Here is a 15,873-nt window from a genome sequence, read left to right as displayed (position 1 = left end):
TTAACTCCCAACAGCCCTGTCCTCCTGCATTCAAGGGTGCCATTTGCCTAAAGTCTTTGTGTGCACATCCAAATATGTTTAGGCTCTTGCATCCTCATTTGTGGAGGGCATGGACTGTATATGCAGGAGTCAAACCATGTTTAAGCGCATGCACACATAGGGCTGGTACAAACGGGCCCCTCAACTCTTGGAGATCAGGCCCCAGCAGAGCTAACCAGATCTTTCCCAATTCCACTTCTTCACTCATTGCTCCTGTTGGGCAATTTGAGACGCTGGGCTTAATGATATTAGCTTCCACACTTTGGATGGTATTGCGAATTCAGTGATGGATCTTGGGCTCTCAAATTTCAGCGGCACCCTGTGCGATGCCAAAATTCAGCACCCCTCCGCCTTTCGTGCTCTGTTCTAAATCACAGTTGCAGCCTCCCTGTGCACCCAGTGAGACCAAACCCTTCGTGCGCCCCTAAATCCGCCTCTGTACATGTTGACTTCACTTGCTTTAAAAATGTGCCAAGGGCAGCGCTGCTGCAGTTTGGGGGCCCTCCTGCTCATTTTGCTGAGTGGGGCCCTGGACTTCTGCTCCTCAGTCCTGCCCTCGGGGCACCCCTGTTTTGAGTTCCACAGAGATGGGCACACGGGGCGCCATAACACGCGCAAGCCGCGCTGTACCGAGCGCGTAAGTGGTTGCATTTAGGAATCGCGTACCTGCCTCTGGTTTGCCCCTTCTCTCCTCCCCGTCCCGCTCCCCTTGCCCTGTACCTTTAAAGAGATAAAAAGAGAAAGCTCCGCTATCTTGATCGCCCCAGCCCAATCAACCCCTTTTGCATCCATAACAAGCACCCCAGCGGGGGGGCCCGCCACTTAAAGGAGATCTAGCCAGGCCCCTCTTTGAAATCATTCAATCTATTTTAATGATTGGTTCGCTCTCTGACTTCAAAGGCGCCTCCAATCGCCACTCCTGATAGGCTGAAGGGAAGCCAAAAAAACAAAAAGAAAAAAAAAAGGAAAGAGGGGGAGGCAGGGGATTGGAGTAGGATCACAGGAGGAAAAAGATGTAGAGTGAGGAGAAAAAGAGGAATTTCAGAGAGAGAAGGAAGCGGGCTGTTTTCCCACCTCTGTGGGAAGACCATGCGCTCCCTCCGTGGATAGTTTCGGGTGACCCCTGATGGAAACTGTCTTTGCAGAACTCGGACATCACACACTCCTCCTTGCAGGTAAGGAGAGTCTGCGAGGGGCGGGGAAGAGTAGTCGCATTGGTTGGTTGGCTGGTTGACTGAGTGCAGAAATCCAACAGGTGCTCTCTGCACAAAGGTGAAGCAGTGGAGAAAGCTTCACCTGTTGATTTTTCTGCCTGACAAGCACAAGTGGAATCAGCTAGGAGTGGGAGGAGAAATTGCAGCCTCTTCAGAAATAAATTCCATTACGATCAGTGAAACTTACTCTCAGAAAAGTGTACAGAGGACTGCACTCTCAAGAGTGGCAATAAAATAAAGAGATTTTAGTATGGAAGAGGTACAGAAGTTCCGTTGTGATTAAAATGCTTGTGGCTCTCCGATTATGATAATGTTGAGACGCTCAAAGGAGCATAACAAGGGGCATGGGGGGAAGCAGAAACTAAATAACTGTAATCTTATTGGTCAGGACTGGTATAGCTCTGATTTGGCATTCTCTTAAAATTTCAAAACAGGGGAGGTGGTAGGTTTATTTGGTTATTATTGGTGTGTAAACTTTGGAATTGCACAGAACTCTTTGCTATGCAGAATGGCAAGGTGGCTCATTCCTGGAATCTGTGGAATCAAAACTCTCAGGGCTGCAAGGGATCTGAAAAGCATCCAGTCAGACCCTACTGCAGGATCCGCCATGCATTTAACCTCAAGGACTCTTGCTTTCGAAATCACTTAAACTTCTCACACCAAAACCACATTCCCATTTCAAGGAATAGCCTGTCAATCACTCTGAAGGATAAGTGTAGATTCAGAAATGTGTGCCTATCTTACATCAAAATACACTGGTCCTGGGGTGAGGCAACTGAGGATTTAGACAAAACAAACAGGGGGATACTTTACCTTTGGACTCTGCAGTGATTTTGTTGGGATATTTGGAAGGACAGGGTAGCAGACCACCAGTAAAGCTGGTTTTTACTTTTGTGGTTTCATTTAGGATCTTGGTTCCACAAGAATTGGAAAGTGCAAGCCTCCCTACTATGTGTGAGTGGTTATCAAAAACCTAGAAATTAAAATGGTTGAATTTGATGCATAATGTTTAGTTTAAAGGTAGGAAAATAATGTCTTGAATTCAGGCAACATTTTAAAATATTTGCTCAATTTGGGACCCAATATAGCAATCTTTGGACAGATGATAATCAAAACCATTCCTATTTATTGTGATGTATCATAAATATTGATTGTGTCCCAATATTTGCTTTTATTTTTTTAAAATGTTCTAATGCAGATACTGCTTTATCTGTTTTCTTTTGTGAGGTCAGAATGGTATGAACTGTTTATACACAGTCTCTACAGTATAAAAGAAAACAAGGTGTCTCTCGAGAATTTAATTATCACACGTAGCTTAGTACCATGATCTGCTTTCTGCTTTGCTTGCAGAAAGTCCAGGTAGCAAGGATTTGATAGCAAGTGATGGAGAGTTGCTGCCAGCCAGAGTAGGCAGGAGTAGACCAGCCTCTCCCAACCTGGCACTCTCCAGATCTTGTTGGGACTTCAGCTCCCATCAATCGCAGGCAGCACAGTCAATGGCCAGAGGTGATGGGAGGACACCAAGCTGGGAGAAAATACTAGGCTAGATGGGCAAATAGCCTGAGCTCTGTTAGAAGACCTTCCTATGTTCCTGTGAAGGTGGACAGTCATTTTTTTCATGCTTGGATCAAGCTCATTAAACTGTGTGCAGCTAAAGGTCTATTACTACTACTACTACTACTACTACTACTACTACTACTACTACTAATTTATTTCACACTTCTGAGAAAGTGCTTAAATGCATTATCTCAGTTATCTTGACAATAGGCCTGTAAGGCATTATTACGTATATTAATTATTATACTAATAGCATTATATTACCTCCATATTGGAGATGGGGACTGAGATCAAAATATAATGCTTGTTTCAAAAAGCCGCTGGATGCATTCTTAGCAGAAGGAACTTCCTAGTGCCATGCAGCCCAGTATAATGGATGTACCTAATAAGAAAACAAGTTCCTGGGTTTTTTTGGGGGGGGAGGGGTGTCTGCTCAGGGAAGTAGCCTTTAACTTATTTTGGAGAGGGTGGCACCACCTTTAAATGAATAAATGTTGTTTCTGGGAGATAAATTCTGTTTTCTGAGAGCTGCTAGAAGCAGCTTTGACAGTAGAGGCATGGAACACTTTCCACTTCCAAACTGAAAATGTAAGTTTATTTACAACTGCAGTCCTACAGCACATTCCTATACATGTATACCCAGGAAGGAAGCCCAATTTCCAATATACATTTGCTCAGGAAAAATCCCTCCATTGGGACTTACTCCCAGTAAAACTGGGACTCAATCCACATACACTGACAGTTGTTTATTCATTTCTGACTTGGTTGCTGCAACTCTGCCTGCTGCTCTTAGGCTCAATATTAAAATCTGCCTGCCTTCCAGGGATAAGCTCCTTTGTTACGCTCAATAGTAATAATTGGGTATATTCACTTCTTACATGACTGATACTGTCTTCTTGCATCAAAGTCTTTGAATCCCTGCCAAGACAGATCCAAGTTCTGTGCCATTCTATATCAAACTTTTGATACCAGCGCTACGAAAAAGGTCCCCCCCACCAGATTAAGATGTGAGACACACTCCACCTAAACATTTGGAAAGATATATGTTTCCTCAATCAGCTTCCAGAACAATGAGTTCCCCACAACTGCAAAGTAATCCTGTTAATATTCCCTCCTGGAGCTCCTGTGCATTAGGAATTGTAACATTAATGTTGCTTTCAGGGTGTGCCTGTAATTGTCAGATAAGCAACAGGGGAAGGGTGGGTATCGTGTGGCCCTCCAAACAGCTGGAGGGCACCACTTTGGCGACCCCTGTCTCTAGCTTGCCCCAGGCATTACTTTTTCAGGAGCACCTAGTTGACCACTAGAATGGATTGTTGGTTTTGTCCTGCACAGGGAGTTCTTTTGTGCATATAATCTCAACCTTCTGGCAGATGAGTATTCCTGTGCTAACTAAAGAACAGCAGTTCCACAGGGAAAGGATTTTGCTGATGTTCTAACATGAGGCTGATGATAGGCAGTGAATACTTAACTATCTCCTTGCAGATCTGAGGGATAAGAAACAAAAAGGAGGAAGGGGGTATCTATGTTAAATACTTTGTAGTTGTCCTCAGGGTCTCTACTGTAAGTCCCTTCTAAATAAGGCTCAATCAAGATCACAGAATCATAGAATTCTAGAGTTGGAAGTGACCCTGGGAGTCAAGAAGTCCAGCCCCCTGCAGTGCAGGAATCTCAAATGACAAATGCCCATCCAACCTCTGCTTAAAACCCTCCAAGGAAGGAGAGTCCATCACCTCCTGAGAGAGTCTGTTCTGCTGTCGGACAGCTCTTACTGTGAGAAAGTTCTTCCTGTTGTTTCGTTGGAATCTCCTTTCTTGTAACTTAAAGCCATTGGTTTGGGTCCTACCCTCTAGAGTAGGAGAAAACAAGCTTGCTCCATCTTAGCATGAGTCAACAGTGTGATGCAGCAGCAAAAAAAGCTAATGCTGTTCTAGGCTTCATCAACAGAAGTATAGTGTCCAGATCAAGGAAAGTAATAGTCCCACTCGATTCTGCCCTGGTCAGACCACACCTGGAATACTGTGTCCAATTCTGAGCACCACAGTTTAAGAAGGATGTTGACAAGCTGGAGTGTGTGCAGAGGAGGGCAACCAAGATGATCAAGGGTCTAGAAACCAAGCCTTATGAGGAAAGGTTGAAGGAGCTGGGTATGCTTAGCCTGGGGGGAAAGCAGACTGAGAGGAGATATGCTAGCCATCCTCAAATATCTCAAGGGCTATCTAAAAGAAAACCAAAGCAAGCTTGTTTTCTCCTGCTCTGGATGGTAGGACTTGAACCAATGGCTTCAAGTTACAAGACAGGAGATTCCAACTAAACATCAGGAAGAACTTTCTGAAGGTAAGAGCTGTTTGACAGTGGAACGGTCTCCCTTGGCAGGTGGGGGCTCTCCTTCTTTGAGGGCTTTTAAGCAGAGGTTGGATGGCCATATGTCCTGGATGCTTTATCTGAGATTGCTGCATTGCAGGAGGTTGGACTAGATGACCCCTGGGTCCTTTCCAATTCTACAATTCTATGATCTTCCATGTGACCTTGAGATATTTGAAGATGGCTATCATATCTCCTCTCAGTCTCCCCTTTTGGTGCCCAGTGCAGAAAAACCAGCTGACCGCTCTGATCCCTCATGTTGACAAAAAACACAATTTTGAAAAATGGACAGTTTGCTGTTGTTACAGTGGGGCTTTTGTATGTGTGTGAAAGCATCTTAACATTTTTTTTGCACAAATGAAATAAACTCCGTCATGGACACAAACCCTTTGGTTATCATATGGACAAAATACTTCTTTTGGCTCCTTATGAGTGGGTAGTGCTTCTCCCCAAACCAGTTTTTTTAAAAAAAGAGAGATCTAGGTCTTTTTTGGATGATCAGCCAAAATACGCTTTAAGAAAGTCCAGCCTTTCTGGATTTGCAGGGCTGTCCCACATTCAGAAGTAGTAGAGAAGTATGCAACCCATACCTAATCTATGGGGGACTGGGAATGGTATAGCCATGCTGCACTAAAGGATCGTGTCCATCACTTTTTTGGAAAAAGCTGTAAACTTGTCGGGGGGGGGGGGATCACATAAAACTTTTAAAGCAAAAACTTCTCCAAAATGCAAAAAGTTCACAGAATTGTGGGATATTATTTTAGAAATGCCATGTTTGCTGTATTTCTCGGGGACTCCTGTACTCCAGTGGATAGAGCAGAGAACAGTTCTGTCTTTTATTATTATTATTTTTAAAATACATTAATATATATGTATATATGTATATATCAAAAAATAGAAAGAGTTCACAAAATTATATAGTTCACATGGGTAAAGGGGGTTGTGCCATTTAGCAATGTCACCAGCACCTTCTAATAGAAATCCATGCAGTGATGGGGGATGAACAGCAGGAATAGGTGCCTGGATGTGGGCAGCTAGACTTTAAAAAGTGTTGGCCCTGGTACAGAGAGGTGGGAGGGGGTCATTTGGTGCCACTTCAGGTAGAACACTGTCTTGGGCTAGCACTGTCCAGCTTGCTGAATTTGGGCAAGATTTGGGCAAAATGAAAGAAGCACCAATCAATAGTTATTTAATTTATTTATGTATTTTTACTGCCACCAGGGGAGGAGGGGAGAGATGGGGGGGTCAGTCTCACGTGCCAGACTACCGTGACTGGCCTTGGGTACTATGCGTCTTGACTTCTGGATGTTGGGAGACGGGCGCTATTTGCTGTTTCACCCAGTGGCATAGCGTGGGTTGTCAGCACCCGGGGCAAGGCAAGTAATTTGTGCCCCCTAACCCGTGGATTTGCGCCCCCTAACCTAACCCCCAGATGTTGCGCCCGGTGCGGCCGCCCCCCCCTGCACCCCCCACGCTACACCACTGGTTTCACCTCAGGCAGCAAAATGTCTTCGACCCGCCTTGATCCCCCACAGCATGAAAGCTAGTTTGAGCATAGCCACTTTGGAAATTTGAAAGCTTCCAAAAAGACAGAGGGAAACAGAGGCCACCTTTTCCTCTCCCTCATTTATATCTGCTCATCTCTTCACTTTGTGGCTAATTTGCTTTTTAACAGAAAGGGTAATTTAGAGGTGGAGAACCTGCCTTGCATGCAAAAAGTTCCAGGTTCTGTCTCCAGGTATGGCTGGGATAAGACTCCTGGCCAAAACCCTGGTGAGCCACTGCCAGCCAGTGTTGGCAGCACTGAGCTCAATAGACCAAGGGACTGACTGTGCATAAGGCAACTTCATATGCTTCTGTTTAGGAGAGGAAGGCGCTGGGAAGATTATTCTGGCACCAGATAGTGCAAGTGAAATAGTAACCCTTTGTTCCCATGTAAACTTGCAGGGAGGAATGTCTGTGGAGTTATGAAAATTTAACCTGAAACACAGTTGTAAGAATCTGCTGGAAGTAACATTCTGGTAATAATCAGAAGTACTAGTTGTAAAAATACAAAAATTGCAGATAGCTGTGTTGGTCCAGGAGCAAAAATCCCAAATCTACTGTAGGGCAATACCTTTATAAGGTCGGGTCAAAATACTAAAAAGTCATCAGAAACATTTGGAGTTCTCCAAAACTCTTATTCAGACTGGATATTAGCCAAAATTGGTGGGGGCAGTGAGGGAGGGAGAGTAGGGCATTGTGTTAAAACTCCAAAGAGTGCCGTCTGTGACATTATTATTATAGCACACAGGAGAAGTTCTGTGGTCATCATTTTCTTCTAGGCTCTGCTAGGAAGTTTTACGTTGCAGCTTTCCCTTATGTTTTTTGTTTTGTTTTAATTGTTGTATTTTGTGTTTTTTAAAAATATGTTCTGTACAATTTGTTTTTCCTGTGGGTTTTTCTTTTTGTAAGACATCCAATGCTTTTTATTGAGGTTGTGCTTCTTCTCTATTTTGATTGTTTGATTGGCATCCAGCCTGAAGAAGAGTTTGGGAAAACTCGAAAGCTGGTTCATTTACTTGGTAACATTTTTGGCTGATGCTAAGGAAAGGTACTACTCTAGAGTAGCTTTTGTTTGTAGACATATTCCTGTAAGAGAGCCAGTACCAAAAGTGAATAGCACACTTATGAACTGGTTGCACTTCTGAAACCAGTCTCCTGCCACCTGTGGCACATGAACGTCTGTATTATGTTCTAAGAATATTCCCAGGTGCCCTGCCTTAGTGGTGCATCTGCTCAGTACCTGCTTTGCCCCATATGGGGAGGTGAGGGTCAGGAATGATTGCCCAGTCACAGTTCCTGTTGTAGCAGCTGCTGAACAAAGCCTGGAGCTTGACAACTCCTTTCTTCTGACAGCTAAGTAACAGTGAAGCTCAATGTCACATTGCACTCCTGAAGCAGTGGAGATCTCTCTCTCTCTCTCTCTCTCTCTCTCTCTCTCTCTCTCTCTCTCTGTGTGTGTGTGTGTGTGAATGCAGTTACCAATTGTAGTGCTGGAATGGGGAACCTGATCCCATACAGATGTCCTTGCAATCCAACTCCCACCAGTTCCAACCAACATGGCTGATTCTTTGTTCCCCATCCCTGCTGTATTGCTAGCCATGTAGATACTTCTAACAGGAACAAAGAGACATTTATGGGAGATGAGGTAGTCTACTTGAGCAGCGTTTCGGGCCCAGAACAATTATGTTTTAGGAATTAGGGATTATTGAAATCAATGTTGTTGCTCAGTCCTTTTTCCTTCTCTCTGCTTCAGGGCTGGACCTGCAGCTCCTCTCCAGAGGACGCCACTGCTTGCCACCCCAGCTTGAGTTTTGTAGCAGTGCCCACTGCTCCCCATTTATCAGCAAGCAGTTCAGGAGCTTATGAATCTGTGGGGATGTTCCAACTCTGGAGCAATGAGGTCCCATCAGGCTCACACACAACCATGGCTTTTGGGCTGCCCAAGGTTCCCTACCACGGGCAAGGGCCAGCGAGCAGTGGCTCTGCTCATGAACTGCCCCTGACTCCGCCAGCTGAGCCCACCTACTCCTTTGAGCTGTCGCCTGTCAAGATGCTGGCACCCACAATGCCACACTCTTATGCCTTCCCAGAGGCCCAGGACTTCTCTAGCTTTTTGCAAGGGCCCCGGCCTTTGGGCCCAGCTCCTCCTCCAGGAACCACCTCCACGGATGATGGCCCTTGGTGGAGCCTGCAGCAACCAGGCAACTTCTCTCTGGGCCGGCCGCTGGTCCTAAGCCCCCAGCCCCCTCTTGCTGCTCTCCTGCAGGGCACTCCCAAGGGGCTCCTGGGTACCACTCGCCGCTGCCGCCGCTGCAAGTGCCCCAACTGCCAGGCAGTGAATGGAGCCAGTGAGGAGCCAGGCAGAAAGAAGCAACACATCTGCCACCTGCCAGGCTGTGGCAAGGTCTATGGCAAAACGTCCCACCTGAAGGCCCACCTCCGCTGGCACGCGGGCGAACGCCCCTTCATCTGCTCCTGGCTCTACTGTGGAAAAAGTTTCACCCGCTCGGATGAGCTGCAGAGGCACCTTCGGACGCACACAGGCGAGAAGCGCTTCGGCTGCCAGCTGTGCCCCAAGAGGTTTATGCGGAGCGACCACCTAGCAAAGCATGTCAAGACCCACCAAGGAAAGCGAATGCGGGGCATGGCCATGGTGGCGGCAGCAGTGGGCATCAAGCAGGAGTGATGTCGAGGGGATGGAGGGGGCAGAAATGGAGCCCAAAGGGTGGAGGTGGGTTCAAGGAAGCAATGAGAAGACTGAGGTGCTCCTGAGCTAACTTCAATCCCTGTCCCAGTCAGCAGCACTGCTAGCCTATTCACCTCCTGAGTCAGTCCCCCCACCCAAAGGACCACAGGAACTGTAGTTTGGTGAGATGTTGTGGATTCTTGGGCCCCGACATTCCATTGGAAAAGGGAGTTAAATCAGTCTAAACCAGAAGCGCTGAAATGCACTGTCACTGGCTTAGAATCCCCTCTTCAAATGCATGCATTGAAATGCTGGAGAAAGCCTACCTGCCCACATCCGTATCTACAAAGCTACAAGTGAATGCAGACTCCTATCTCCATACTGGTACTGACGAGGGGGTTTGAACTCAATTCAGCATGCTTGTTCTATGCAAGCCACATACCAGCACAGGTGGACACAGTTCATCCAGAAGCAGTAGGGGTGGTGGTGTCCTCATATCCCCTTCTCACCACCAAATGCATATTATTCACAGCACAGCACTGGGGGGAATATCCCCTATGTCTATAAACACTTGATATTGGTCCATGGGAATTTGAAATATTTCCCCATCTTTGTGTTGGCCTCTCTGCTGCAAACCAGATCCTTGCTTCAAAACATGCAATGCTGGTATCTGGGAGTTTGAATGGTTTTTGCAGTCCTTTTTCCATACCACATGGTTCCCATGCTTTGTTTTTCACTACAAGGTGTAGTTCATGCACACAGTTGAGGTTCCTGGACTGTACACTTCGGACAGCAGGTGGGGATTTTCATGACTCAACGTTCTCCCTCACCCCATATGATGATTATATATAATATCCTGTTTTGTAAACTGACATTCAATCACAGTTCCTCATTTCAGAGAAAATGGGAAGTCTGGTTTAAATAACCAAGATCCCCAGTGTGCACAGGGTGGAGGGGAACGAGCAAAGGGAGGGGCGGCAGAACCTGATGCTGGTTCTTGACTTTATTAACCATGATAGATGCAGTTGGGTGAAGTTCTAGCAAGGCTAGAGTGGGGGGGAAGGACAAGGTGGTGGGGAAGTCGGCACTGTGTGTCTGCACTGAGGTTAATGCGGCACTCCTACCAGTTCCTTTGCACAGCAACAACCTTCACACACTGCCTTTCCCCTCCCTCTCTCCATCCCCGCAAGGAGCAGCAGCAAAGCCACTACCAGGAAGTCAGGTAAGTGCATTCATCCCACCCGACTCTGCTACTGCACACCAATGTAAAAATGCATGCATATACAAGCTCCCTCCCAGCAGGAAAGTGGCAGATTCAGAAGTGCAGGCTCCCTTCATAACAGTCATAGCTGTGCCTCCTCAACATCTGTGCCCCCTTCTAAGATAATGCAATGACCTCATAATTATGCTATACAACAGTGTGTTCCCAAACTTGGGTCTCCATTTGTTTTTGGACTACAACTCCCATCATCCCTAGCTAGCAGGCCCAGTGGTCTGGGAGCATGGGAACTGTAGTCCAAAAACATCTGGAGACCCAAGTTTGGGAAACACTGCTATAAAACAATAATAGGGATGCATTGTGATGATGGATGCAGATCTCCATGTGTTACCCTTCAGCTAGACTTACTATTTTCTGTGCCCATACATGGGTAAATGATTTGGAGAGCTCAAATATCTTCTTTCAGGGTGACTTAAAGTGTGTCTTCTGTGAAGTTCCATTGTATGTGCACACCACTCTCTGGAAACTGAAGTGGCCACTGCCAGCCTGTGTCGGAGAAAGAGGTGTGTGGGCTTGGCGGCAGCAATGCTACTAACAGGCTGAAGGCAGAGGCAGGATCCCAGCTCCTACCTGATCTTCGCTGCAGAAGGCCTCATTCCAGAGGGCAGTCGCTGCAGACCTCCCATGCACTCTCCTCTGGCTTCACACGGCACTTCTGCTTCCAGGGCACAGCAGGTCAACGTCACCCTCCCAAGCATGCATGTGTCCCCCCCAAAAAAAACCCCAAACCCGGATATTTCCTGTTAAATGTAAAAATCTGCCAATGGGCATGTTGGCCCCCCAAAAGAGGACATGTCCAGGAAACCCCAGACATATGGCAACCCTAGGGCTACAGGGTTGGGCATCCCCATTCCTTACTCATAATCTGGCCTTTTGCTTCCTTTCCTTTTTTGCTCTTCTAACCAAAACATCATATCCTGATGTGAATCTTGTTTCTCCCGGATGCCACACAGGAGGAACCAAAGCCTAAAATTATGAAGCCAGCAAATGCCACTATAGATGCCACAATCCCATCACATGTATTTTGCCTGGGGCCAATCACATGTAAAGCAAGAGGTGAGGGGCGTCTGCCTCAGGCAGCTAAATTTGAATGTCATAAAAGGGTAGCAAATGGTCAACTCTTTAATGTAATTATTGAATTTTAACCCCCAGGGAGAGGACCTTGTGGGATTTTCTGCCTCGGGTGACAAAACAACTTGGTCAGACTTGGCACTAGACACCTTTTGACATTAGGGGAGGCGCACTGGTTGCTGCTCTGCCTCAGGTGGCAAAATGTTTTGGGCTGGACACAGGTGAGGGTGGGGGCTACGCTTCAACACAAAATGGAAGCACAATCTCCGCCCCCCCCCATCGTTTTCCTTTCCTCCTTTCTAAGCAGTTTCCTCTCAGCCAGCGCCTGACACCTGAAGGGACCCAGGCAGGTGGGAAACGAATTTAGGCTACAGAGGTGGGCTCCCTCCCCCGCCCAATGCTGGTGTAACGAGTATTTCTGATTTTCCTGCTCTGAATTTCCTCCGCCTTTCTATGTCAACTGCACAAACACATGTTCAACATGCGCACGGTTTCCCCACCTATCTAGTTTGGTCCCAAGAGAAAACAAAGATAATGAAGAAGACTACAGAGTGCCATTTTGTTTCTTCCTAGAGCCGACAGGAAGACCCGCACATTAATCCTTTAATGCAGGTGCTCTCTACAACATTACAGAAAGAGGCATCATGTTGCCTGAGGTGAAGTCAGGGGCCGTACACCATGCCTTCCTCAACCCCCATTTTGCCTCTCGGTAACATTACAGGGACGTCTACCTTTTAAATACCCCTCCAGTTTTTAAAAACATCTTTTTAAAAGTAAACAAGCACACCTAGGGGTAGCATTAATGCTAATTCTTCCTGCCTTCCTGCAAGTGCTAGGTTGCTACTTGCAGGTAGTACTTTAAACAAGGAGCAAAACATTCAAAAACGTGTTCAGCCAGATGTGGTAGCACCCTCTGAAACCAGCTGTCCACCCCCTCACCCTGTCTAATGAGCAAATCACCAGAACACACATCTCATCTGAAGAGAGACTCAACACAGCACACTTTTGAGTATTTTGAGTAGCTTTTGACAACTCATTATTTGTGTAGGGCAGTGGAAAATAAGCCAAACAACCATTGTAGCCAAGGAAGGTTCTACTTTCCAAGTGCAGGAAAGAAGTGCAAAACTGCTTAATTGAAAATAGCTTTTTGTGTTTCTTGCTGCAGACTTCACAGGCAGGTCTGTAACACCAGCAGCATCATTTGAGCAGATCCTCCTTTGTTAAAATAGGCCGCACTGCCTTTGATGTGTAAAAGAGCCGAGCTTCATTCATTTGCATCTCTGCACTTCTGACTCTTGTTAAAAAGAAGGGAGTTGATAGAAGAAGCCATTCTTCCTGACCCTTTCCTCTGTCAGGTAAAGCCAAATCCTATTAACAGGCAACAGCACAATGGGATTGCCCAGATTTGGGAGTTTTCCTTGATGTCTGTTCTGATGTTAATGGGAGATAACAGAGACGTCCCTTAGCATGATCATTCCAAAACATTTTTCTGCTTGAAGTAGAGCAGCCAGTGGTGTCAACGTACTGAATATTACTGAACGTAGTGACGTTGAAAACCGTCAACTGCCTCTCCTCCAGAATGAAAATGCAAAACTAATAAATGAAGTACTGTGGTAACAAAACATGCTGACTTGCCTTGTGAGTCCAAATCAGGTTCCAGTGAGGGGCAAAAATTGACTGGAATGGCAAAAGGATATTTGGAATCAAGCTAGTAACCTGATTCTGGAAGTCAAGATATATTCGTAGGCAGTGCTGTGTGTCTTTTGTAGGCTTTCCTATACTCCACACAAGTTGCCATCCCACAAACATTTTTAAAGGTGTTTAGTCCTTACGGTTTCAAAGTATAACTTGAGAACCTAGGGGCAGCCTCTGCTGAAACTGAAGGAACCACAGGGAGGCATTTGGCTTGGATCAATCTTCCGCCCCTAGATATGGTATTTTACCCTGTCTCAAACAACTGTTGTGGAGAAAGTGTTGGGGGTACAAGCACCAAATAATGGTCCCTGGCAATTACCACAGTGTTTGTGCATGCAGAAGAGAAGACTTGCCTACTTAAGCTCCATCTGCACTGATGCAAACACACACACACACACACACACATACTACTTCCTAATATTTTTCCTTAACACCACATTTGCCCATGAGAATTGATCTTCACCTTCAAATGTGCTTCCTTCTCTTGCACTGTGTGAATTATCTGGGATAAGTTTAATATAATAAAGCCAAGGCTGCACACAGCCAAACACATGTACCACACAATACAGATTCATATTTTCAGAAATTGGGCAAAAATGTACAAATGGCAAAATTTAAGTCATCAACTGTGAACAGCAAACACAAGCTTAAAGTAGCTGGACTATTCCACAGTAAACATGAAGCAGCGACTGGGAAAGGGTGTCTGCTTCTGTGTTTAACCAACCAATCAGCCATTTAAAATGTACCTGCAATGTTCACAACTTGGCAGTATCACATATGTATCTTGTCACTTATTGTGAGTTCAAAAGTAAACTTTGAACTGGGTCTAAGCTTCCTTAGGCTAGCCCATTCTTTCAAAAAACAGAGTGGGGGAAAACACTCTTGGGCAAGATTCTAAAACTGCTAATAAAGGTGGTTCCCTTCTTCATGTGTCAGAGGCTAAGGGCCATTTTTCATTTCTAATTACAGATATATGTGTATGTATATGCATGTGTGTACACTCTCTCTCTCTCTCTCTGTATATCTCTTCAGTGCTAGAAGGGGAAGCAGTGTAAAGGAAGATGTTGTGAAACTGGCCAACAAGGTTTGCCCTAAATAAAGTGCAAGGCCAAGAGAAGGGGATCTAGCACATGGTGCACAAGTTACTCATGGAAGAGCCTGCAAGAAGACAGAGGTGTCCTGGAGCCATTTGTCTCCTTGTTTGTTTTAACTAAAATCTTTATTATTACAACAAACAAAATAAAATTCTCAATTCACACAATCCAACTCCCTCGTCCAAGAGCCCCGACCTGAAGCCCGTACAGCCCCACAGCATGCATATACAGGGGTCTGGAGAAAAAGGAAGGGCCACCAGCGGCGCTCTCTGGTCCCAATGTGGGGGTTCTGCGCCCCTTTCATAGGATGGGGGGGTGTCTGGGCAAACAGAGCAGGACCAGAGGGCAGCAAGAGTTTACATCATGCTGCTGCTGTGTCTCTCTTTCCCTTGGAGACAGCAGAAGGAGGAAGGGTGGGAGAAGGAGAGGGAAGAGCTAGTTAGATCAGTCAAAGCCCCCACCCCACTGGTCTGACAGGGGCTTTCCCACAGTCCAAGAGTCACAGCTCATCCTCATCAAGTTGGGCAAGTTGAGCACAGCCTTGAGGGAAACTGATTTCCGGAACTTCAGGATCAGGGAGCAGCGGCCTGGCGTCGTCATCACTTGGGGCCTGTCAGGGACAGAGCAACAATGAAAACTCTGGAAAGGTTCCTGAGACGTATTTTGCAACACTCCCACCGCAGAGCTCCTGCCACTCCACACCCATTGGCTTTATCTTATCAGCAGGTAAGACAGTGTAATACTTTGGTTCAATATATCTACTACGGGGTAATCCAATTCTGTGCTGCGAAAAGCTGCATTCTGCATTCTGTATAAATTATGGAAATTAATCATCTTAAGTACTGCCTTGCTGGATCAGGCCAAGGTGCATCAAATCCAACATTTTGTGTCTCAGCAGCCACCAACCTCTTTGAAACACGCAAGGCAGGGAATGAAGGTGATGACTTTTCCTGTTGTTTCCAACACTTAGATCTAGTGTTCAGAGATATTCTGGTATTCTGCCTCTGTCCACAATGTGGGGTTTGCAGCCAAATGTATGTTTTGCTAGACAAGACAGGGCTAGTCCACAAAGAGTGCACTTAAATTTCCTAGAGAGGACCCTCTGTGTGCTTACTTCCCTTGCCTCCGCTGGCTGGAATTCTGTAACCATGGAGATAATCTTTTATACTTCATCCTGTCTCTGAGAAGAGACTCTTTCTACCATGTTTCCAAACTGATCAAATGTGTATCTGGGAGGTCCAGACAGATGCAGCCTACAGAAGCCAACTTTTGTATTTTGTACCTGATAAGTTTTATTACCTGTATTGTATCTGCTGCCTGCATTGAAAT

At 46.0% G+C, this 15,873-nt stretch overlaps 2 protein-coding genes across 14 annotated transcripts in view; one reads left to right on the top strand and one right to left on the bottom strand.

Annotated features, from left to right (window-relative positions):
- Positions 1 to 1,047: 1,047 nt before the first annotated feature.
- On the top strand, positions 1,048 to 10,215 carry LOC310840196 (transcription factor Sp5-like). Its single transcript, XM_083729495.1, has 2 exons — positions 1,048 to 1,214; positions 8,473 to 10,215. The coding sequence occupies exon 2, from the start codon at positions 8,596 to 8,598 to the stop codon at positions 9,403 to 9,405; it is 810 nt and encodes a 269-aa protein (XP_083585621.1). The 5' UTR covers positions 1,048 to 1,214; positions 8,473 to 8,595; the 3' UTR covers positions 9,406 to 10,215.
- A 4,435-nt stretch (positions 10,216 to 14,650) lies between these two features.
- ARHGEF25 (Rho guanine nucleotide exchange factor 25) overlaps positions 14,651 to 15,873 on the bottom strand; it is a 73,131-nt gene continuing 71,908 nt past the window's right edge. For all 13 annotated transcript variants that reach the window (XM_083729397.1, XM_083729392.1, XM_083729387.1 and 10 more), the window contains one exon: positions 14,651 to 15,154. In XM_083729397.1, coding sequence (XP_083585523.1) covers positions 15,044 to 15,154 — 111 coding nt within the window. In that variant the 3' untranslated portion in view covers positions 14,651 to 15,043. The remainder of the gene's footprint in view (positions 15,155 to 15,873) is intronic.

This window comes from Podarcis gaigeae, assembly GCF_964106915.1.
Source record: "Podarcis gaigeae genome assembly, chromosome: 2".
In the NCBI taxonomy this organism is placed as follows: Eukaryota; Metazoa; Chordata; class Lepidosauria; order Squamata; family Lacertidae; genus Podarcis; species Podarcis gaigeae.
Note: the sequence above shows the minus strand (reverse complement) of the source record. Positions and strands in the feature narration are given on the sequence as shown.

What these genes read in the sequence shown, in the direction of transcription:
- LOC310840196 (XM_083729495.1), top strand. Translation starts at nt 8,596, where the DNA reads ATGTTCCAACTCTGGAGCAATGAGGTCCCATCAGGCTCACACACAACC.